The following is a 24,764-nucleotide window of genomic DNA, read 5'->3' as shown; positions in this document are numbered from 1 at the left end:
TTAAATACCCCCTCAACAGCTGACATGCAACATGAAAATAAAAATCAGGAAAAGGGAAAAGGGTCATTAACACTTGTATTTAATTGCAAAAATTAAAAACTTTTTTATTCTTCTTACATACAAATCTCATTTATTTACATACTTTACAGGCTCTTCTCAAGTATTTACAAAGTTTGCAATATATTAAATTAGGACCATCCATAAAATTCTGCATTAAGTGCATATTCACATTCTTCTTTTTTTTTTATTCATCACTAAGTTTAGTGTTCAGCGTTGAAACAGTCTTTATGCATATATAGCTTTACTTCCCAGCACCTCTGAGCCTTTAGAATGTGGCTCCCCTCCCCAAGACAAGGAGATAATGCTAAAAATAAATCACCTGCCATTTGTTTGAATCTCCAAAGCAAAGGGAAGTCCAGCGTCTCCCTTGTCTAACTCAGCAGGACACTAAATCTGCCCTTTACAAGGAGGAGGTTCCTGAAGAGGAGGATATCGAGTTCTACCTATAAAATTTACCAAGAGGAGAAAATTTGGTTTGCAGGAAGCAAAAACCTCTTTGTGCACCCACCAACATGGCCTCACCCCAGGAAGTGTTCAATTCTCCTGGGGGCCACGGGGCTGAATGAGGACCTGGGATTGGGCTGTGTGGAAACTTCCCTCCTGGAGGGAGGGAACAAGAGGCTTTCAAGGCAGAAGGATCCCCTTTTCTGAGACACTGGTGTTTATGTAGCTCACATCTCTACCATGAGATGCTCTCCTGCTCCCCCCATTTCCTCCTGCTGCTGCTGGAGCCCAGGAGGCCACGAGGGAAGGGAGGTGCTTTGATCCAGCCCAGACAAACCAGCTTCTCCTCCAGAACACTGCAAAAACAGGCCTGGTGGGAGAAGCTGCAGTCTGGAGACTCATGGGAAATCTGACTCAAAGCTCTCCAGGGCCTTGCAAAGAGACCCCTCAGGGGAATCAATGTGTGCAATAACAGTGGGCAGGGAAAAAAATGAAAAGGAACAAAGAAAGCAAAAAAAAGAATCAATAGAAACTGCCAGGTTGGCTCCCGTGGGGGCCGCTGATTTCCTGGTACTGAAGTAAATCATAATAATCCTTTCTCCTCCTTTCAGTTACCCTGAGTTCAGGACTGACTGACAGCGCTGGTCAGTGACCCCTGCTTTGGGGAGCAGCTTTAAACCACGATCCTCCTGCCCAGCTGGCGGGGACAGCCCGTCCTTCCAGCCTGGCAAGTGCAGAGGTGACCCCTCCTCACCTCTGCCCACTGGGCTCGTGGGTAGTACCGATTTCTGGTGTGATTTCAGAGCAGCTTCGCAGCCTTTGGGATGTGGGGTGAGGAGGAATCCATCTCCCAGCTCACAGGCAATGAGCTCTGAAGCACACAAAGGGATTTTAAAATGTGTTAACAGAGAACTTGTGTGAGCTGGGCAGAGGGGGAGTGGGAGATTGTCCAAACCAGCACAGAGAGTGCAAAAGGGGAGCTGAGGTGAGGGAGACCATGGTGGGACACCCCCTTCATGACTCATGTGATCATGGCTGTGAAACCTCAGTAGCTGCAGGAACAGCCCTGTTCCCCCCAGTTCCACTTCAGAAGACCACTAGGACCACCAGCCTCTCTAGGGAAGTCCTGCAGCCTTTCCAGGGACTCTGTGAAGCTGGAGCTCCGGATGTGGAAGACAACCAGGGCTTAATTGCAGTAAAGGTATCAAAACCTCTCTTTGGCCATCCCAGTTCTGCCGTTGTGGCCTCACCTCTGGGTTTCCCACCGGGGCTCCTTACCTGCCCTGGGATGTGGAAGGTGTGAGCACCACTCCTCTGGCAGCTGGAGACAGGAGCTGCTCTGGAAGCTGTGCTGCAGGCTGGGGCTCTGCACTTTGGCCAAAATTGACTCTTTATCAGCAGGAGAACTGCCCTCCTGTTTTAGTTTAGCAGCTAATTCCTTACAGCTTTTGGAAGAGGAAGAGAAAATATACTGGAGAGCTTAAAAACAAATGATGTAAGCTCCAAAGGGAGCGAGGTCGGGACATATGCAATGTATCGCTGAGACAGAGCTGGAAACTTATGCAGAGCCCATAAAGTGCACTTGGAAGGCTGCTCTGCAAACGGGCCAGACTCACCAGCTCCTGTCCAACCAGCTGCAACTCTTCGAGGAAGGCTGCAACTCTTCAAGAAAGGGAGAAGCACTACGTGAGAACATTTCTGCTAAACAGGCACAAACCTGCCCCTTGCTCCCCCTCCTCCCCCCAGTCCAAACAGCAACTGTAAATAGATCCATTTTCTCTGCTTCTTCCTGAAAGAGCCAGACAGCCACAATGGCTTAAGTGTGACTCTCAAAATCCAGGCATTTCACAGACACTTGGGAATTGTCTCCGCAGCTCTTTTACAAGTTACAGTCAAGGACACTTAGCAGTGACAGTGTCACCAAACCGCCGCAATCTCAGCAAGAATGGCTCCAGCAGCATCTCTGAGCAAATGCTTTACAAAAATGGGTCAGATACAAAAGCAGTAAGAGGTGAAGTAACCTGGTCAGCCTTTGAATTTGATTTGAGAAGCTGCCAAAGTGTAAATAGCAACAGTCACTAATGAGGCCCTAATTCTGCCATCACTGAACTCCCAAATTTCCATTAACTAAGACCCAGGCTTTCAGAGGAGGGAGAGGGGTGGTGTGTGTGTGTGTCTTGGCATGTACAGGACTGAATGTAGTGTCATGAGTGTGAAATACACTCCAAGCAGTGAGAACACTAATGGAAGTTCTATTAGTCCAATTCCCTTTAATACTTGGTAACAAATTATATTTGTTCTTTTCTATCCTGAGAGAGCCAGATTCTCCCCTTTTGGTTCTACGACATCTGGTGTGTGTCCAGCACCAAGGGCCATGCACAGATTGACACAGGTGCTGGGCTTGTTCTCATTGTTTTGATAGGAGAAAAACAAGGGTTATGCATAGAAATGTTTGTAGTGTCAAGGCCTCAGACTAAATTCTTTGGAGCAGGAACTGTCCTCTGCCTTATTCTTGTACAGGAGCCAGAAGTGGTCATCCCACTTGGCAGCTTTTGTCAGCTCCTAATCAGATTAGCACAATGTTTGCTCCCATTCTCCTCAAAAACAAAGGCTGGACAGACATTTTCCCAATCTGTCATTTTACATGTACCTAAAATATTTACAGAGAAAAAGGCTCTTGCTCCTGAGAACAGAGTTAACTCGCTGTCAACCAAAACCCCTCCCAACTCCATATTAACAAGTGTGAGAATATGTCCTGAACTCCAGCCCTGGCCTATGAGTTCAGCCTGACACATCTGTAAATGATCTTCAGCAGTGGGATCAGACCCAAAGGATCAGACTTGGAAGGGACCGGAGCATCCGCAGTCTGCAAACCCCGAACCCGAGCCTCTCTCAGGGCACTGGAGACAGCACTGCTCCAGCAGCAGGAAACACGCAAAGGCAGCTTGGAAAGGACCCAGGAAAAACCAACGTTCATTCTGAAGACGGAGTTCCAGGTCTGGAAGGAGTCAATGCAAAAATATGCCAGGGAAGAGGAAGGTTTCAGGTGCTCCCAGAGGTACCGTGGGCTGGGAACGCAGGCAGTGCCTCCAAAAACACGGAGCAGCTGAGAATGGATGTGCAGCCCTCGGTGTCTGAGGTGAAAGCTGGGCAGAGCTGCTCTCTCCCAGCCCCAGCTCCATCCAGAACTCCTGCACTGCCAGCACCTCTGAGATGTGTGTCAGTGTTTTTGCAGGAAAGGAAGTGGAGGTGAAGAAAAGCACAATTACCATTTGACTCACTCACAACCTGCTGACAGAGAGCTGCAGAAGGGTGATCACAACACAGAGAGGCCTGAAGGGATTCTTTTGGTACAAGAAGGACGCTGTGGGTGAGAGTTTTTGCCCTCAGGCTCAAGGCTCTCCCCAGCCTGGGAGCAGGAGCCAAGGTCAGCTCTGCAGGGCTCACACAGCTGCGGACGTGAGGGAGAGCTGGGACACATCACCAATTCATTCCCTTTATAGAACTGGCCTGACTACACAGGCCCAAAGCTTCCTCCTCAGGAGGAATGTACACAGAAATGTCACACACCCCATCCACTCCCAAACCCCCCAGGAAGTTTCAGAAGTGCCATAATCCACAAAGAACATAAGGTGAATCTCATCCTGAGAAATCCATCTGCTGTTCCTGGAAAAAAAACCCTTTGCTGCAAACCCAGGGCTTACCTGAGGAGACAGGGAGGGTCATAAATAGCTTGAGCTTCTCCCAAAATACATTTGAGGAAAGGCAAAGGATTACCTCAAGGGTCAGGAAAATAGTCCTTTTTAAACACTGTAAACATGCAGGGTGGCAAAGCTGCCTGCCCCAGTTGCCCCGGCTCGCTCCTCTCAAGACGTTGCCTTGGCTTCAAAGCTGAAAGTCTTCTTGTCCTGGGAACAGCTCTGTTTTCCCACCCCAGCATCCTTAGCTGGCAGCTCCATCACAAATCACCGCTGGCTCTGTCCCTCTGGCCATGAAGCTCATTGTCCAGTGGTCTGTGCTGGCATAACCTTGGGATGGAGAGGCTCTGTTAGATGAGCCCATCCTTAATGAGTGCTCCCATTTCCCACAAAGGGATGTGGTCATGCTCTTTGGAAACACACTTCCCTCGGTGGGCACTGGGTTTGTAATACCCATTGTGTACCCACACTGCTCAGCTTTGAGCATCTCCAGTGTTGGAGTGCCAGGCCACAAACTCTCAGTCCAGGAGGATCACTCCCTGTGCTGTGACGAGCAGGCACGCACCAGTCTGGAGGTGACAGTGGCACAAACCACCATCCCAGGTGTCAAGACAGAAAAGACCCAGCTGGAAGCAGTCTCCTGATTCCACCCCCAGTCCCTGCAAGCCACAGCTCTGGTACTCACCCAAATCCCCAGCTTCCAGCTCCACCTTGAACACCTCACAGTGTCCTCTGCACGTGTCCAGAGGTGCCACAGTCAGGGTGAGCCGCCCACTCCCAACAGCAAAGAGGCTGTGCAGGCTGTAGCTCTAGAATGGGAGGAGAGGATTTCAAAAGCCTGGCCAGCTTTCCTTGGCTCTGTCTGCCCAAAGCAGGGACAAGTCACTGCCCTGCAGGCAGGTGAGACACAGCAAACAACACGTTTGCTGCTCTACCAGTTAGCAGTGGAGCACAGAATCTTAGCTGAGGTCAGCTGCATGCAAGGGTTCTCCTCTACTCCAAGGCAAGGCAGGGCCTGCACATCCCCACAACTCAGGAAAACACAGAGGAGATCAGGCCAGAAGCCTGAAGTGTCTCAGAATGAGTGAGACTCACTGCCAGGAACAGCTCCTAAAATGCAACTCTTAAAACAATTCTGCCCAGCTGTGCACAGAAAGACCTCACCCAGCTATAGAGCAAGGCCAGACACACGAATGGAGCAGGCAAGGGGTGCTGGAACAAGATGATCTTTAGTCTCTCTGTTTCTGGGACATTTCCAGTTGCCAAGGGAGATGGGCACAGGGTATCTCCTGCCCCAAACTAGACACAAGTGATGGGAGGCAAAGCCACCTTGAGGTGCCACTTTACACAGGGATGGACAGAACTGATACAACCCCAAAAGCTCCTTTTCAGGACTGTATCAGCTAAAAATACCCTGCAAATCCCACAAAAACTCAAAGCTGATGGGAGACAACTCACGGACAGGAAGAGAATGCCTTTGGAATTAATTTCTCACCTTATTCCCCAAATCTGGGCGGCGGATGAGGAAGCAGCTCTCCAGAGACACTGTCTTGGGGAAGGACAGCAAAGAAGAAGCAGGGAAAAATTCCTGGAGAATCCGGGATCTATTCACAGACTTGTTCCTAAACAAAGCAACCCATATTAAAGAATCATCATACAATGATAACGTTTGCATTTAAAAGCTACTTTCCAGATAAAATTCTTACCAAACGTTCATGCTTGATAAACAGCATGACAAACTAGCCCTGGGAGTCAGGAGCAAAATTAAACTTCAGCCTCCAAATCTGCTCCTTCCTACCCTCCTCTGGGCTCCTCCACCAGGACCACGTAAAGAGGGAACAAAGAGATGCTTATGGATACCTGAGCTTCATTTCCCCCCACTTAAAATGACCCAAGTCATTGACCAGATCCATTAATTACAAAAGATGCAGAGAGGTGGCATCATACACAACCATAACTGAACCCACACGGTGAGGCAGGGGGGATCCAAGGCTATTCTCTAGACAAGAAATGCAACTGGAAAAGGCCAGGTGGGGCTTGTTATCTTTACATCCCTGTCTAGGGGACTGACATGATTAATTCTTCTGTACCCTGACCATCCCTCTACCAGTGCTGGCTCTGAGACCTGCTGGCTTAGAGAGCTCTGAGTTGTTCACACATCTTGTTCACATTAAAAGCTTTGGCCTTTATGAGGCAAAGAGCTTTTGGTTAACAGGGGCAGGATTGGAGTTGGCCATATTTTCTGCACAAGACCAAACACAAACTGCAGGATTCTTTGTCTTTCCATTACTTCTCAGTGTTTGCAGAAGTCATAGCATCTCTTCTCAGCCAGTATCAGTGGTGGAGGATTTCCACTGAGCAGACAGAGGTGATAGAAATGTGAACCAGTTACCTCAGGTGATCAGATCACAGCCCAGATGATTTACAGCCTGAAGAACAGGACCAGGCAGTCCCTGGGGTAATTTTATCTTATAAGGGGAGCAGTAGCTGGAGACCAAGCACCAACTCTCCATTTTTAGTGCAGAAGTCTTGTCCTCAGAACAAGTCAGTGCCAGCAAGCAGAAGCAGCCTGTAACCCACTCCTGTACACCTTCCCTCCAGTCAAACTGCAACTTGCAGGCACTGGTGGCTCACACAGGCACACCCCTAACAGAAAGGATGTGTTCATCCATCACATTTTGTCTGACTCACCAGGGAAAGAAAAATGGGCAGCTCCATAATTCAGCTGAATTTTCTTCTATTATAACCTCTGCCAGTTCTGGATCCTGGGACTGAAAATGCTTCAGTTCTTCATAGGAGAGATGCTGCCCTGTCTTAAAGAACATGAAACAAAGATAAAAGCTGTGCCCACAGGGTTGCCCCCTGCTCCCGTTTCCCTCCCACTAGAAAACATCCAAGAGCAACAGCCACGTGGATTGCTAAGTGTCCAAATGCAATGATCATTAGTCAGAGGAACAATGCAGGGAGCTCTCTCCTCCCACATCTTTACACTGGGGTGAAATGTCTTCTGAGACACACGTCCCGAATGAGCAGTTTGAGTTCATGGGTGAAAATACGGGGCAGGGGTTTTGGGCTCATGCTGTTCAGGAGTTGGGACTCATCACCAGCCTCACAAATCCCTGCATTACCTTGATTAGAAAAGGCTGATGCCTCTGGAGCTTTTCTGATAGCTCTCTGAAGTCTGTCACTATGTGAAGGCTTTTCACAGCAGAACAGACTGTGCAGTTTGCAGGAAGTGCAGAAGTGTTCTGTCTGCAACCTGCTGCCCACCAGTCCTGGCATTCTGGGGAAGAAACAAGGGAAACCTCTTTAGTAAGACCAAAAATGGAATGGAAAGGAGACAAATTCAATGATAAACTCATTATCCCTAACATGAAACACTGAGATTTCTTATAGCTTCTGATGGCTGTAACTCAAAAAGCAGCAGCTTCAGCAGGCAGGGAACTGGAGGAAATGTTTCCAGCACATTTTGGAGAAAGAGCTGAAGGTTGTGAGCAATGGGAGAGCTCATGGAAATTCCATTTCTCTGTACATGAGGCACACAGGCTCAGCTACCCTTCCATGAGCAACAGAGGAATGGCAACCATTGTATGTAATGAAACTGAAACCAGTCCATAAGCAAAAGAGCAACCCAAAAGTGTTATCCAGGAGATAACACCCAGTAAACAAAGATCCAGGGTGGAAAGAGTAACTCCCACATGGTTAGCACTGGTGTCATGAACCCTGCTAGGACATACCTGAAATCATCACCCTCCCCTTTACCACTGTGTTCATTTAGAAATTTGTCCCAGGCAATGGTTGCCCAATCTCTGATGTGCAGAAAATGCTGGGAAAATAGCAGATTTCACCAAGACATGCTGCTGCTGTTTTCATTCATGCCATGCATTGACTTGAAGATGAAATTGGGAGAAAAGCCCCAGCATGAGCAACCCCTGGACCACAGCCACATTCATTTTAAATTCCAAAAATTGTTCTTACACCACAATCAGCTAAACTGGCCTACAATGAACACTGCATGTGTTTACATCTTCAAAAATGTAATTTTTACATGAAAACACAACTGATGTATGCCGATATCCAGCCTCCCTCCTCCAATTAACAGCTCTCCCAAAAAACCAAAGAAACATTAAGAGAAGGGACTTGCTGCACCAGGGAATGAGCAGGACAATGCTGAGCACCCCATGCATTTCTGTGTAAAGGATGTGCAGAGCAGCCACCACTCTGAAAGGGTGTGGCTCCAATTTGCAGAACCACAAAGATCAAATTCCAACTCCTGGCCCTGCACAGAGACATCCCAAACTCCCACCCTGTGTCTGAGAGTGTTGTCCAAGCCCTTCTGGAGCTCTGGCAGCCTTGGGGCTCTCCCATTCCCTGGAGAGCCTGAGCAGTGCCCAGCACCCTCTAGGGGAAGAACCCTTCCCTGATATCCAGTCTAAAGGCCCCCAACACAGATTTTTTTATTTGGAGATACAGCAGCAGGCTGTGAGAAATGGGAGAGCTTAATGGAAATTCCACTCCAAACACAAACTTTATGGCAGTGACAGCCCTGGTTCTGCAGCCTTAATCCAACGGGAGAGGCTCAACCTGGGCAGTGGCAGCAAACTCATCCCAGGCCTGATCTGTCAGGGTGGGTCAGGAAAAACCCAAGGCCTGGGACACATCTCACGTGAAATATCCAGGGATCTGTCCTCACCAGCAGGCCCACCCCGCCAGCACAGGTCAAAACAGTTCCAAAGTCTCCTGGACGTTGCTGCAGGCAAACTCAGAAAAATGGAGGGGATGGCAAAGGGAGGAAAAAGAGTGAGGTCTGGCTGAAAAATCAAGTTGGGAAACAAAGATGCACAGCAGCTTTTTGGGGCAAAAAAGGCCATGCACAAGCTGCTTGTCACTGCCACTGCAACTTCCAGCCACACTCATGCTCATGCTCCTGCACAGGGCTAAGAAGGGATGAACAGCACTTCATAGGGAATCTCTTGTTTTATTTTTCCCTCTGACATCTGCAACAGGCCACAAGGAATGCTACAGAGGATTTACGTTCATTGGGGCATAACAGCAAGCAGGAGACTGGGATTCATTTGGCTTATTTCTTGTTGAGTATTTTCAACTTCCAAATGCTGCATTTCCCACCCTACTGCTGGGATATGGACTGAAAGGGATCAGGATACAATTCCTAGTCTTTCTGGAAGACGCATCTACACTGCTTTTAAGGAAAGAGGAAAAAAGGCAAAACAAAGTGTAAAATCCTTCTTGCAAGCAGAAGTCCCAGTCCCATGAGAAACTGCTCCAATGTACTTTCCCTCCCTGCTCACAAGAGAAAAAAGAAAATCTTTGTTCCACTGCCTGTAGAAAGCTTCAGTTTTACAACAACAAAAAAACTCAACTCACAAAAAACAGCTGGTCAGTGACAGGAAACAAAAGGCTGAAAGATCTCACCAGAGAAAGGGCAGTTGCTGTGAAGAGAACACGAAAACATCTCTATGGTCTGTCATCAGGCGGGGCGTAGCAAGACTGTAATTTCTCTCTGGGCAAAACTCAGAAACCTCATCCCTAAGCATTAAGCACGGTTGTCCCCAAATTTTCCCTCTGGGCTCAGGGCAGTACCCCACGGAACAGGATGCTAATCAGCTTGACAGTACAGAGCTTGATTCCTCTTTTGAGCCAGGCTGGGATATTTGCATTCTCAATTGCTCGATTCAGGAGGTGATTTCTTTTCCCCATGAATAACCAGAGCAGAGCACTGGCTGAGATGCATTTCAAATGCTGCAAGTGGGGTTGTGGGTTTTTTTTTTTTTCCCTAGTAATTAATCTTTTAGATTTATTGTGGAGGGTGTTAGTCTGTGCACCAGCATGTGTGTGACTGGCATGACAAGTACGGGCAGCGCCTGCCCTTCCCAGGGAGGGCGGGAGGAGAGATGGTGCACAGAGGAGCCAACTGCCACTGGGGACCAGGGCAGGATTTTACCCAGGATGCTGATTTTCTCTCCTTACCCTCCCTGCATTCCTTTTGCATTATCACCCTGCCTGCCCAGACACCCTGGGGATTGTTCCGGTGGAGGCACTCAGGGCTGCTCGGGGATGCAAATGGAAGATGCTCTTTTCATCCCAGCACAGCCCTCACACCATGGTCCCATCCACTCCCATCCACACGCTGAAGTGCTGGGCGTGGGCAATCATCCCTGAGGAGCTGTAGCAGTGACACATCCAGCTATCCATTACCCGACAGAAGTGTGGCCAGCTTCTCTCTGCTTTCTCGCCCCTTTTTGAGGGGCAGCCTTCAGTTTGTTCAACACAACTTCAGTTCCCCATCGGCCATAACCACCTCATATTTCCTTTTATGTGTTATTATTTCTCCAGAACAAGAGCTGCCTTCTCCCCCATGTCCCAGAGCCAGCCAGGCCTGGGATTTTCAGCTGCTAACACAGCACAGACCAAGAGATAATAATCTTCCCTAAAACACATCTATGATTAATACTACAAGGAGTTTATGACTCTACTTTCCACTATGCAGAAAAATAATTTTCAAGTCACCCTCAATTTAAAATTAGCACCCCGCCCTTCTTGGCTGTTTTCACAGAGGATCTCCCAAATTTCTGGCTGCCCACAGCACTAGAGAGGGGTGTGTGTGCACAGCCCCAGAGATGCAGGGTGTGGATGATCAGATTGTAAACTCAGGGCTCCTGAGAAGACCTGGCCCTGCTTCTGCTCGTTGCAGCAAAGCAAATTAACTCATGGAAACTTGCCCACATGGATGTGAGAGCAGGATCTCAGCAAGCCCTGCTCTCTTCAGGGACCATACAGAGGGTGCAGGATCAATCTGCCAGTGCAGAAGGTTCAAAAGGAAGCCTCTAGCAGGGGGAACTTTTGCTCCTGCAGGATACAGAGCCAAGGGCTGCTCCTGACCCTAACGAAGTGTTCAAAACACAAAACCTTCTGCTTGTAGCACTGCAGGTGCTGAGGCACTTTGCTGGCTCCCCACCAAGCTGGTTTGCTCCCTAGCACTTTGGGCGGCAAGGCTGCAGCAATCTCTAGATTGTGCCTGCCAGGTCTGCACAGGGAAGTCTGGTCCCAGGGCAGACCCCCCAGGACTTCACAGCACCCCCCAGGATGTCACAGCACCCCCCAGGTGTTGTGTCTGTAGGGGCTGTTGCTGCCATCACCCACAGTCACTGAAAGGAAGCTCCCCAGAGCTGATGTACTGAGCAGCTCCACAACCTGCAAAGGCTGGCTCCAAATCCCAGATTCCTCTTTCTGAGGATGAGACTATTCCCCAGACCAGCCACATCCTTCACTGTGGCCAATCCTGGGAATATTCAAGCAACTTCAGCAAGCATAGGATGAACTCAGGGCTCCCAAGAATGGCTGTGCACTGAATATTCCCCAGGGATTTCTCTGTCCTTTCTTGTAGGTTCATTGTACAAACCTGGGTGTTTCATTAAAAGGGATTCTGCCCCTCTGCCCTACGCAGATGAGACCCCACCTGCAGAGCTGCCTCCACTCTGGGACCCCAACACAAGAAAAATGTGGAGCTGCTGGAGTGAGTCCCAAGGAAGCCACAGAGATGCTCTGAGGGCTGGAGCCCCTCTGCTCTGGAACCAGGCTAGGAGAGCTGGGGTTGTTCATCTGGAGAGGAAAAGGCTCTGGGGAGACCTTAGATCCCTTTCCGATGCCTAAAGGAGATCCCAGAGAGCTGGAGAGGGATCTGGGACAAGGCCTGGACTGTCAGGATGAGGGGGAATGGCTTCCACTGCCAGAGGACAGGGACAGATGGGATATTGGAAAGAAATTCCTTCCTGGGAGGGTAGAGAGGCCCTGGCACAGGCTGCCCAGAGAAGCTGTGACTGCCCCATCTCTGGAAGCGTTCAAGGCCAGGCTTGACAGGGCTTGAAGCAACCTGGGACAGTGGAACAATTTAGGCACCAATTCATGATCACAACATTTGCACAGGTAAATCCCATCATTCTTACTTTACAGATCTAGGAATTCCAAACTCTGTAGTTACCAGTGGCATAGTCTGGAAGAGGCATTTGGACCACTCTGTTGCACAAGCAATGTTTCCATCTTGCTGCAAATTCTTCACCAGGCTAAAAATTAATTTGATCATTTATAATGTCGTGTCAAAGTCAGGCTAAACTGATGGGCTCTTAAGTAAGTCAGGCAGGAAACAAGGATTATTAATTACAGCCTGCAAGTCCTGATTAAAGACTGCATCCCAGTGAGGCTTTAAATATACACTACAAAGAGTGTCCCTGTTCAGCACAAGATCTTCACCCCTCCCTCATATTGAACTTTTATTGTAGCTCTGGGTACACTGAATATATTTATGCCATGAGAAGAAAGTACCTCCCAGTTTGGTTCACAGCATTTTTAGAAACAGCTAGGAACACAATAACAACTACAAAAACCCCATCAAGAACCCCTTTATTGTTGTTCTGGGTAGAAGTCAACAGCTTGAAGAACTACTCGTTCATCTCACTAATGGGTAACGGCTGCTCCACCAGCACAGGGATCATTAGTCAACCTCGAGCAAAGCACGAAAATGATTTTGATCCAACCAGACATTGTGAAATCAAGTCTGCTGAGCCGAGCCCGAGAGGAATTCACAGTCCACTGGGGCAAAAGAGCATTATTTCCAGGAGAAATCTGCACCTACCAGTCTCAAGAACGGAAGGCAGGGGCCAAGCTGTCAGGAAAGCATCCGAAGTCCACTCCAGCTGCACCTCTGGTTACCTGCCCCGGCGACAGCTTGTGCTGCATGAGCAATCTGCCTCAGAGCAACAGCTCTGGAAACAAATCCCTCCCAGCTGCTGTCACCTGCCTGATGGTGGCCTCAGCCTGCAAAAGGTTTGACACGTCTGTGTCACAAGTGCACAGAAGGCTCTGCCAGGCTGCTAAATGCCTGTGCAAGAGGCCGCCTATGGCAAACGCTGATCCCAGGGAAGTGAATCCGAAGTAAGGATTCACTCTGCGAATGAAGAAACAAGAATTTTTGGAGGCTTCACAATACAAAAGTAAAAGGCAGAGTATTTCGTGTTCCACAGCACCACAATGGTTTGGGGTTAGTTTACTGCCAGCAAACCCAAATAAACAGCTCAGTGGCTGAACCACGGCCAAAGTAACAGAGTATGAACAGCTTGGCACCACCCTGCCCTGCAAAGTCAGCCGTTTTTTTCCCCTTTGAACGAGCCAACACATGTCTGCCGGTTGCTTTCAGGTTATATCATAAAAGGGTTGTTTATACACACAAAAGATCAGATAAACTGGCAGCTGTGCAGTGATGGGAGGGAGCATTGCACATGCTGTGACCCACAACCACCTCCAAATGCTTCAGCCCCCAAAGCGGGTGCGTGAAAACACACACAAAAACAAGAGCAAAAACCAGCTCAACTTTGCTGAGGAAGAAAAAAAGTAACATCCTTTGAGAGCAAGAGGAGAGGAAACAAGTTAGAAATCAGATCCTGCTTTACCTCCCAAGCAGCCTTATTGCTCAACCCTTCATTCAGAGCAGGCCCGTGCTCCTTGGGCTCAGGAATGGGTGACACAGAGCACGGGCTGCAAAGCCCATGGGGAAAGGCTGCATGAGTGCCTGGGTGCTCAGCTCACAGGGAAAGGCTGCATGAGTGCCTGGGTGCTCAGCTCACAGGGAAAGGCTGCATGAGTGCCTGGGTGCTCAGCTCACAGGGAAAGGCTGCATGAGTGCCTGGGTGCTCAGCTCACAGGGAAAGGCTGCATGAGTGCCTGGGTGCTCAGCTCACAGGGAAAGGCTGCATGAGTGCCTGGGTGCTCAGCTCACAGGGAAAGGCTGCATGAGTGCCTGGGTGCTCAGCTCACAGGGAAAGGCTGCATGAGTGCCTGGGTGCTCAGCTCACAGGGAAAGGCTGCATGAACACTTGGGTGCCCAGGCTGCTCTCAAGAAGCAGCAAGTCTCTGTGCAAGGCAGGCATGCTGGATGCTCTCCTTCTGCAAAAAGCTGTGCCAAGGATAAAAACACTCCAAGGCTGGAGTGAGAGAAGCATAGGGAAAAGTGTTTTGCCTGCAAAGGGTTAAGATCAGGGAAGAGACAGAGGCTGGCCAAGTGCCAAGGCAAGCCTCCAGCTAAACCCAAGGTGGGCCAGCCAAGAGGCAGAGGCTGCTGCCCTCTCCCAGTAACCAGCTGCTGCCCTCCCCCAGTAACCCAGCCTGCTGTGACCCATCCCCACAAATAGCTCTGGCACCCAGCAGGCTTTAGTAACACAGTGACAGGCCATTTACAAGGTGTTGCTAAACACTGCTCCTCCAGCTGGGCTCCTTTCTCTACAATAATTACACATAAACCCATAAACATCATTTTAGCCCTACTGGTCTGGGCAAAAAAGGGTATTTAACACTTCTTCTCCAAGCTGGGGATAACTTGCACAGGATCTCTTTTCCAGCATGGAGATCCATGTGTGCTTTTGTCTGATTTCAGGTGTGCTGAGCAGTTACTGACCCAGCTGATTCTGGGCTGTGCAGGACGAGTGTGCCCAGGACCAAGTGTCATTATTAAAAGCAAAGCTGGATTTTCCTTGAGGTCATTACAACCCCTGCTACCAGTACAATGTGCAAATTGTCACACTGGGCCACAGCTTGTTCCCCACTGACAGACCTGCTCTGCTGAGGTTTCTGAGCTGCAAGGGCTGAACTTACATGAGTTAATGTGAGAGCAGCTTAATGCTCTGTTCATCACATCATTGCATGGCTGGCAGGGAACAGTTAACAACCAGCTGACATCAAAAATCATATTTAGATATTGACAAAGCTATAGGGATGACACAGTTGTGAAGGAAAGAAAAATCAGATGAGTGACTACCAGTGTGGTTTTAAAATTTCTGTTAAAAGAATAGAAAACCCTTTTTCATTTGGCTTTACTGCAGACTTTGAGAGCTCATGTGTTTATCCCTAATGCTTGCAGGAGAGAGAGGAGCACTTGTACCCCTGTTTTGCACCAGAGAACTCAGAATCACAGAATTTTTAGGTTGGAAGAGACCTTTAAGATCATCGAGTCCAGCCCATGTTCTAACACCTCAACCAGATCATGGCACCCAGTGCCACATCCAGGCTTTTTTTAAACACATCCAGGGATGGTGACTCCACCACCTCCCTGGGCAGATGATTCCAGTGTTTGCCCACTCTTTCTGTGAGAAACTTCCTCCTCAATCCCAGCCTGGCTCTCCCTTGGCGCAGCTCGAGACTGCGTCCTCTTGTTCTGTCAGTGCTGCCCGGAGGAAGAGAGCGACCCCAGCTGAGCACAGCCCCCCTTCAGGAGCTGCAGAGAGTGACAAGGTCACCCCTGAGTCTCCTTTTCTCCAGGCTGAGCACCCCCAGCTCCCTCAGTCGTTCTTCACACGGCTTGTGTTCCAAGCCCCTCAGCAGCCTTGTGCTCTCCTTTGGACACGCTCAAGCATCTCAACATCTCTCCTAAACTGAGGGGCCCAGAACTGGACACAGCACTCAAGGTACTGAAACTGAAACACAGAGGGAATTGTCCATCTCAGCCTATGTGAGAAATTAATCCAGAATGCACAGGTCCTACATTTCCCTGGAACAGCATTAGATAGCCATGAGTTAACCCACGTGCCCATCAAAACACACCAGGTGGACAGCAGGTAGACCCAGAGGTCTGACAGCCCACTGCCTCTCTGGGGTTATAAATGAAGGGCTGATGTGCTAAGAGCTGCAGGCCCAGAGCAGCCAATGTGAGCCAGCAACAGGGCTTTCACAAGCTCTGCATAAACACCAGTTCAGGAAGAGCAAATGCAAACCACAATTCCACAGACCTTTTCCCCAACCACAGGGACCTTGGCCTGGGAAAACAGCTGGAAGAGAGGCACAGACCCAAGGGTCTAAGAGTCAGCTATCAAGGAACAAAGGGTGGGAACATAAGGTTTAATATGGGAATTGATCCGGGGAAAAAAGTCAGCAAGAAAGAGAGCACAGAGACAGGCAAAAAGGAAATTTACTTTGGACTCAATCCTATAAACAATGCAAGAGAGTTTTGTGGATGCTGCTCTTCACCTCGGCTGCTCAAAGGTCCACCCACAGCCCCTGACAGACAGGCAGCCCTTGTCACCCACAGCACAGCTCCTGGGTGGAAGGCACAAGGATGGAGGGCAGGTCACTATCAGCAGGAGGGAGGGGGAAGCACATCCTGCACCTCTGCACCTCCCAGAGCCTCACCACCACTCTGACTGGAGCTCTTGCCTCTCAGGGGAAACCCAGCAACTGAGCTGCCCTTGTTCTGCAACACAAACCTGGCTGCTCAGCCCACACCTCCCAGCAGAGCGGGCTCCAACCTCAACCCCGGACACAGGAAAGCTGCCCCAAAGCTCAGGAGGGACAGCACAGCCCAGGCTGCCCCTGCCTGCCCAGGCACAGAGGAAGGAGCCAGACCACCCGTGTCCACGGCACGGTAACGTGTGCCAGCACTGCCGGTGGGCCACGGCAGCCTCCAGCTGACAACAGGTGGCTTTCAACAGGAACAGCCCAAGCTGGCTTTGAACTGGTGCCCAAGCACAGAAAGCTCCAAGCTCCATCCTCAGCCCCCTCAAAATTTTCTTCCCAGAACCTACATCAGGAAAGGAAGAGGAGCCTGTACGTCGAGTCCCTTCATTAGCGGTTTTCTCTGCTGCTCAGGCACAGTGCAAACATCTCCCTTCTAGAGACAGCAGACTCAGAGGGGATCTCATTAAGGCATATAAATATCTCCAAGGGATGCCAAGAGGATGTGCCAGACTCTTCCATGGTGCCCAACAACATGTCTTAGCCACAAACTAAAACACAGGAAGTTCCACTAGATCTGAGGAAGAGCTTCTTTCCATGAAGGGTGGCAGAGCACTGGAACAGCCGCCAGGGAGGTCACATCCCCCCCTCTGTCCCCATTCCAAACCCACCTGTTCCAGGTGACCCTGCCTTGGCAGTGGGGTTGGACTGCATGACCTGCAAAGGTCCTTCCTAACCCAAACTATTCTGGCATTGTGTGATCAGAGAACACCAGACCTGCCTGCAAGACCTCCTGAACTTAAACTCTCATCGACAAAGAAGACACAAAATGCAGCTTTACCCCTTCCCTTTAGTAGACCACAAGGCCAAAATTAGGGGCAAAATAATACAACACACACAAAGCAGGGCTGAAAGGGCTTGGGAGAGCACTCAGCCCCACGCCATGGAACTCCCTCTTCCAGATCCCTGCTGGATGGCTTCACCAGTGTCCTCTGGGCAGCGAGCTGTGATGGTGACACCAGTGTCACTGGGACAGTGTCGGTGGCTGCAGCTGCCTGCTGGGAAGCCAGGACATGAGGGATTCCCACAGGAACCCAGCCAAGGCTCAGGCTGGGTGCTGCACTCTCCCATTTAAATAGCCAGGGTCTTGTCCAGTTCCTTTTGCTGAGGCAGGATCAAAGTCACTCCAGCCAACCCCAAGTCAATCTGTTAATTGGGACATGCTGTGGCTTCCACCATAACCTAGTTCTGTGAAAAAGAAAGCAGGAACTGCCTCTCCCCTCTCCTCTTTTCCCCAGAACTGGACTGCTGCCCACCCTATTGCTCATCACTTCTGAAGACTTACAGGACTCACAGAGGCATGAGGGATTTTATGTGCATTTAAATAACAACACTGCATCCTTCCTCTCCATCCATCCTTCCCTTTTCCCCCGTTCCTCTGGATGTTTCCCCATCTCCTCATCATGCAGCTGGTTTTTCCAGCCAGAAACTGCTCCTGCTCTTACTTATCTTTACAAGGAAATCCTCATGGTTTCAGGCAGCCCTTGTCCTACAAACCTTTAGCTGTGCCAAGGAACCTCCCCGGGCTCTTCTCATCCAAAGGGACCCTGTAGTAGCTGAAGGAAGAACCCATCAACTTTCTGGACAAAATCTGATTGAACAAACACAACAGAACCACAAAATGGTTTGGGTTGGAAGGGACCTTAAAATTCACCTTGCTTCACCCCGTGCCATGGGCAGGGACACCTTCCACTAGCCCAGGCTGTTCCAAGCCCTGTCCAACCTGGCCTTGAAAGCTTCCAGAGATGGGGCAGCCACAGCTTCTCTGAGCAACCTGTGCCAGGGCCTCCCCACCCTCACAGGGAAGAATTTCTTCCTAATGTCCAACCTGCCTTCAAATTTAGGCCATTCCCCCTTTACTGTCACTCCTGGCCCTTGTGGAAAGTGAAATGAGCATTAAAATTCCCATTGGATTTCATCTCAATGAGGAGCAGGGGGGTGTTCACCCATGGAAAAGCTGGAATGCAGTAGATAAGCAGGCTCCTAATGTCAAGTGCTTATCAGAGCCATCTTCTCACCTTTGTTTTTCACTCCCAGAGATCTCCCGATCCATAAGGAATAAGAGGAACAATAGGGGATACCCTGCCCCACCCATCCAAACTGGAATCAGCAGAAATCCCATGCCAGCCTCATGGGAAAAGAGGGAGGGAGAGAATGCAGAATGGGGCTGGCATTTAGGGAGCCCTTTTTAGCTCTGGCAGGAAGGTCAGAGCCAACACAGACAGCTCCAACACAATGAGGTGCCCAAGCTAAATATAAACATGACAAGGGCATGGCTACAGGAGTTTGTTTTTACAGTGAGCCACCAGACCATCAACATTGTGCCACATCCCTGCTCAAAATAATTCCCAGCTTTATCATCACTGACAGTCTTTGTGCTCCAGCAGAGGCAGAGCCCAGGCTTGCACCCACCTGCCAGGCTAAGTCAGTGAAATGATTAACCAAGAATGAGAAACTGCCAAACTTTTCCATTTCTATTGTGCCATTCTAGGAAAATCTAGGATGTTGCTCTCCTGTGATGGGATCACCTCACAGGGAACCCTTATCTGACTTCCTCACACACACACATACTGCCCTCAATGTCACGTAAACATGACAGCACACAATCCCACAGGCCTTTCACAATATGCCACTTGGCAAAAACTCCTTTTCCTTAAACCAGGCCACAAGTTGAGGTTTTTACACTTTGCTCACAGATATCTAGATTTGGTTGAGAAACTGGTTTTGCCTTACTCAAAAAAAAAAAAAAAAAAAAAAAAAAAAAAAAAAAAAAAAAAAAACAAGAAAGGTGACATTTCCCTAGCAGAGCTATCTCAGTTCTGGTTCTCAGAAATGCAAAGATTTCTAGAGAAAAGGGAACTCTTGTGGAAGAAAGACCCGAGGTGTTAAAAGCAAGGAAAAGAGAATGTGCAAGAATAAAATTATCAAGTTAGAGATAAAATATGCTTCAGTCCCAGTGAAGCTAGATTCAGGATTCAGGATGCTATTTTTAAGTACAGTGGTAGGAAAAGAGAAAACCATGATGCCAAGCCAGCAACACATTTGTGGTGCCCTGGAGGCATTCGAGTGACTCTCATGGCTGGTATTTAAGTTGGTATTTCTTGCTAGGCTTATGTTATAGCAGGGAAAACATTTCCTTACTCTCCAACATGTACTTCTTGGCAATGGGCAGGGACAGCAGCCGGATGTGCCCGACAAGGGAGCCCCAGGCCTGGGCTCTGGAGAGCGGTGCTTCGGGTGGCAGCGGGTTGTAGGGCTGGATCACCAAGTAAACAGTCAGCAACACCAAGCCCAAGGTGAGCAGTCCCTGCAAGGGAAAACAGGCACAGAGTTAATCACACTGCAGGCAGCTGAGGTGTCCTCACACCAGGACACACCTTCTGCTGCTATCAAAGGGCTGTGGCTGTGCACCACAACATGAACACTCTTATTTTTGCCGTGTCTCCTCGTTCAGCTGCAATGCTATTTATGTGCACAGAGTTGTCAGCCAGTTTTATTATTAGGGCTGTCCACAGATGAAATTAAGCAGCCTTCAAACCCAAGCCACACAAACAGCTTTGTTCCTGTATTTCAGCACTGCAAATAATCCAGCAGGAGATCAATCAGGATTATCTACAGATAGTTCCTTTTCCTCCCTACCTAATCAAATAAAAGCTTGCACTCCTGCCATGCCTCTTACACAAGGAAAACCCTGTGGCTTTTGCAAACATCCATCAAGCCTCGAAACACTTGGGCAGAGTTGGCACCAGCTCCCTCCTCCATACCAGAATCCCAAATAAGCCTAAAAGAGATGACATGACGCATTTCTCCCCCTGGCCAAAGTCAAACTGAATCAACAGCAAAAACAAGAACAGAAGCTGAAAGTTCAAATTCACAGTTTCCTGTTCTCCTGCCTCATTTTACAGCTTTTTATAGGACACAAGGAAGAGAGCTTGAATTTTTTTCCACATAAAATCCATAGCAATGGATTTGTAGAGATCCACTGAAGTATTACTGAATATTATGTCAGTGGGAAGCTTTTTAGACTTGAAGCAAACATCTGGAAGTGTGGTGGTGACACACTTCCATAGTGGAAGGTGTCCTGCCCATGGAGGGGACTTGGAACTGGATGATCTTCAAGATTTATTCCAACCCAAACCAGTGTGGGATTGAATGGTCTCAGACCTACCTAACAATAACATGCTTTCACTCACTTGGCAAAAGTTTTTAGAGAATCTTTTAGTTAAGGCTTTTAAAACATTTTTCTACCATCAAGCATGATGATAATAGCTTTATTTCATAGGTCAGAAGGAGAATGAAGACATGTAGAAGTTTGAGGCAGGGTCAGAAAGACAGCAATGTTCACTTTATGACTCAACCCTGAACTTCAAGAATCTCTTTCCTTCCTCCCATTTCCATTCAGGATGCCAACACTAGGAATTTTAGTCTGAAAAATCAATCCAAATCTCATTATTTAATAATTTATGGGAGAGGAAGATGTTGACAATGTAAATTTACAGCACACATGAGCAATTCCAAATCTTGGGCAGCTATCTGCTGTTCTCAAAGCAGCTCATGGCATGAAGCAAGGAAGCTACACTTCACAGCTTTTTAAATAAAGATCTTGGGAAATTCATCAAGAAAATGCAATGAGAAATAAAAAGCTCAGGTGCAAAGGAGAACCCTGACCCTCAAATGCTGTGTTCATGCACAAAAGTCATCTTACCTTGTAGAGAGCCACTAAGACAGGGTACCGTGGAGGGCCCCTCTGGGGTTCGTTTCTTTCCAAGAGCTGCTTGATGAACTTCTCAATGGCTTTTTCTGACATGCCACACTGGTGGCCAGTCTGCCTCACCAGATCAATGGTCTCGGAGAGCTTGTCATAGATGCTGAGCTCGTTGGCTGAAAGCTCCATGGCCTCCGAGGAGAAATCCCTGAGGAGAGACGGGGCACGTTAACAGGAATCAACTGCAGCCACACAACCCGACAGCAGCATGTGCACAGCCACCCCAGGAATGTGGCAGTGCCCAGGAAAGAAGGAAGGCTCCTCTGGAGCAAACCTGCTCCCAGCCAACAGCACAACACTGAGCTGCACTCCTAATAGTCTCTGCTGCTCCAGGATCTCCCACCAACTCAAAGAAGCCGTGAAATTTCCTGACAAGAGCAGAACCGGCCGAGATTCGCAGCTTATGTAAATGAACAAAGCTTCCCAGAAATCCATGAAACTCCATTTATTCATCTCCTCCAAATGAATCCGTCCCATAAAGCAACTGCTCACCGAGTACAAAAGCCAACAATACAAAGCTGATCATCACACGCAGCAGCCCTGCTAAGCCCTCCCGCGCTACAATTTCAGTCGCTTATTTTAACCCAGATTTGTTTTCATTAAATCCCCCGTCAGCAGTGGGACAGGACAGAGAAACAAGCAGAATGTGTCGGGCAAAGTTCTGCAGCTTACAATTCGTTTAAATTTTCGCAACCTAATGTCAAAGCCAACGGATTATTGAGTAACAGCAACCTGAGAGCAGCTGCCCTGCAGGCAACAAAGCCCCCCACCTTCTTCTCCAAGTTTGCCTGCAGGTCAGAGATGCCACAGAACTAAATATCCCAGCAAGAACTGCATCGTGCTGGGTGACAAAATGGCATCTGACAGCAAATTATTTCTCACTTATAAGAACACACCCATGAGAGATCAACATTAAGTTGCAAAAAAAAAAAAAGAAAAGTATATTCCCCTACCACTTCCACTCTGCCACAAAGGCCTCTTTGAGAGCAGCTGATGGGCGCAAGAAAAGATGTAAAGAAATTGCTGGACAAGGTACAAGCTGCCAATGTGAGAATCACACGGTAAAAGTTTTTCCCGCTGCCTGGGAAAAACACTGGCACCGCCTGGGGGAAAGGCAGAATCTGCAGAGTTTTGCTTTGCCTCTTGTTTCTGATGTGGGTAACACTAACCTGATCAAACTGGGCCAGCTGGGAGAGAGTTGAGCAATGCTCTGCCCTGAGAGCACGGCCTGAGGATCATCACGTAAAAAGACAAGAAGCGCCACGGATAATCACAGCTGAAAACTGAAATCACGCCCCTGTCCCCATTTTGCTCTCCAGTTTCCTGGCCCCAGGAACCAGCTCATGAATCCACTTCACCCAATTCACCACTTTGCTCCCCAAATTCTGTCCCTGCACTGTGTAGCTATCCACAGGGCCCTGCACAGCCTGCCTGGGAAAGCACAGACCTGCTCTCTCAGCTGAGCACACACTGACCAGCCCTGAGTAACAAGCCACCTAAACTTAGATTTGCTCAGCTGTAACTCGTTCTGGCAGCTCCCACGGCACAAATCAGCCATAACTCTATGTATGGACAGAAATAGAGACATGATAAAGCTCAGATTTGAACTCTGATTTGCCTTTAAAGAACTGGCTGACAGCTCTCAAGCAAGGGTGATGTTAACATCTTTTTAATGCAGCACTGGGATATATTCTCAAAAACCCCCAGGGTTCATAGCTTCATTTATTGCTCTTCTCCCCTCAAGATTCCCCCTGGTCTGCCCTTGCACACTTGTTTATGTGGTCACATGGAGCATCACATTAGGAAAATTATCTGGCAGAAAAATAACTCCGATTTGTTTGGTCAGCAGCTGCCTAAGCATTCAACTCCAGCAGTTAATGTCAGATGTTCTATTAACATCAGTGTCAAATTTCTAGCCACAGCCACAGAAACACCAAAAAGGTAAAAATGCCAAATTAAAACCCAACTCTGAGAACATAATGCACTGCATTACCAGGTTAATTAGCTCCTGGCCCTTTTCTACCGACATTCCCTGCATTCCATGCAAATATTTGTCCCAGATCTTGCCACCTGAGCAGCCCCATGGGCAAGCAAAGCAGGTTGAGTCAATAATATCTCATATTAACCTCTCCAACACAAGGACTCTTTTTCTTCATCTGTAAAGCACCTGCCACGCACGTGACAATAAAAACAAGCCATTGCTGTACTAACTCTTTCATTCATGCAATACCCTGATTCATGGAACACGCAGGAGCCAGCACATCTGCAGGATATTAAAGGCCTTTTTTTCCCCCCTCCAGCTTTTCTGGTTACTCCAGTTGCCTGGACACTGTAAGTGGTGTGCTAAGTGGTCTAAAACATTATCTAGTGTCCTCTGGCTCCCGTGTGCCAAAGCTTTCCCCCCTGAAGCTGTCCCGTGCAGAATTCCACCAGATTCAACAAGCTTCTCCTGCTTGCACGATCTGCCCGGAACCACTTACAACAAACATCCCCACAGAAATGCTGTCAAACACCGGGGTTCCCCCTTTTCCAAACAACAGAAATATCCTCCTAAAATACAACACTGAGCTATATCCCAGTTCAAATCTCTCACCCTTTACATTCCACTCTGAGCAAACACCTTTGCAGACAACCCCTGCAAATCACAGACGCTAAAAACCCAATCCAGCTCCTTGACAAATTCAAGAGTAACTCAATCCTCCAGCTAGGAAATAAGGCATTATGCTCCCACATTGCTGGGAGAACAGATGAGGCCTTAAAAAAACAAATAACAACCCATTATTTCCCTTCCTATCCCTACCATACAACCGACAAAATAATAACAACAGGCTACTGTACCCTTTCTGCCACCACACACACTGAGCAGGGCTCATCCCTTGCAAACCCCTTAGAGAGAGGCCTTGAATGAGGAACCCATATGTTATTCTGGTTTTTTATGAACTCCACCACCCCGGCAGGAATCAGCAGCTCTCTCCATGAACAGAAACAGTGATGGCACTTGGCTGGCAGGGTTTGCATCCCAGCGCCCAGCTCTGCCCACAGACCCCAGGGTGGTTAGTCCAAGGCTTTACAAGGTAAATATTTAGACAGAAACGGTGCTGGAGCAGTCTTTAAAAGGTAAAGCTCGCTCGCCTTGCGGGTGAGCCTACAATGATGTACATATATATAGATATAAAAATATATTCCCATCTGCTTGATGCCGCCTCTCTCGCCCTGCCAGGGGATCAGGTCCCAGCCTTGCGCTGAATCCCCTCCAGAGGGATCCTCGCCCGTGTGCCTCTGAGGCAGAGGAGCCAGGGGATATTCTTAAAAATAAATCAATAAACTGAGCAGGACACCCCCACGCCCGGCCTCGGCCTCCACAAGCCAGGGACCCCCCCCGGCCGAGCCGCGGTCAGAGGCCGCAATCCGAGCCCCCCGCGACCCCCGCCCGCGCCCGCGGCCTCACCCCGCTCGCGTCCCGCCCGGCGGCTCCTCCCGCTCCGGCTGCGGCCCCGCCCGCC

At 48.9% G+C, this 24,764-nt stretch overlaps 1 protein-coding gene across 2 annotated transcripts; it reads right to left on the bottom strand.

Moving 5' to 3' along the window:
- Positions 1-100: 100 nt before the first annotated feature.
- C26H6orf89 (chromosome 26 C6orf89 homolog) lies at positions 101-24,764 on the bottom strand. Of its 2 annotated transcripts, none has more exons than XM_038162325.1 (8): positions 24,710-24,764; positions 21,202-21,409; positions 19,638-19,803; positions 7,331-7,485; positions 6,894-7,015; positions 5,698-5,824; positions 4,888-5,011; positions 101-4,532 (listed from the first exon to the last, which is right to left on the bottom strand). In XM_038162325.1, exons 2-8 carry the CDS (start codon positions 21,388-21,390, stop codon positions 4,447-4,449), a joined length of 969 nt encoding a protein of 322 aa, XP_038018253.1. In that variant the 5' UTR covers positions 21,391-21,409; positions 24,710-24,764; the 3' UTR covers positions 101-4,446. The 2 variants fall into 2 exon arrangements, with proteins under 2 accessions (XP_038018253.1, XP_038018254.1); XM_038162326.1 differs by lacking the exon at positions 24,710-24,764 and adding an exon at positions 21,754-22,621.

This window comes from Motacilla alba, chromosome 26 (genome assembly GCF_015832195.1).
Source record: "Motacilla alba alba isolate MOTALB_02 chromosome 26, Motacilla_alba_V1.0_pri, whole genome shotgun sequence".
Taxonomy (NCBI): domain Eukaryota; kingdom Metazoa; phylum Chordata; class Aves; order Passeriformes; family Motacillidae; genus Motacilla; species Motacilla alba.
Note: the sequence above shows the minus strand (reverse complement) of the source record. Positions and strands in the feature narration are given on the sequence as shown.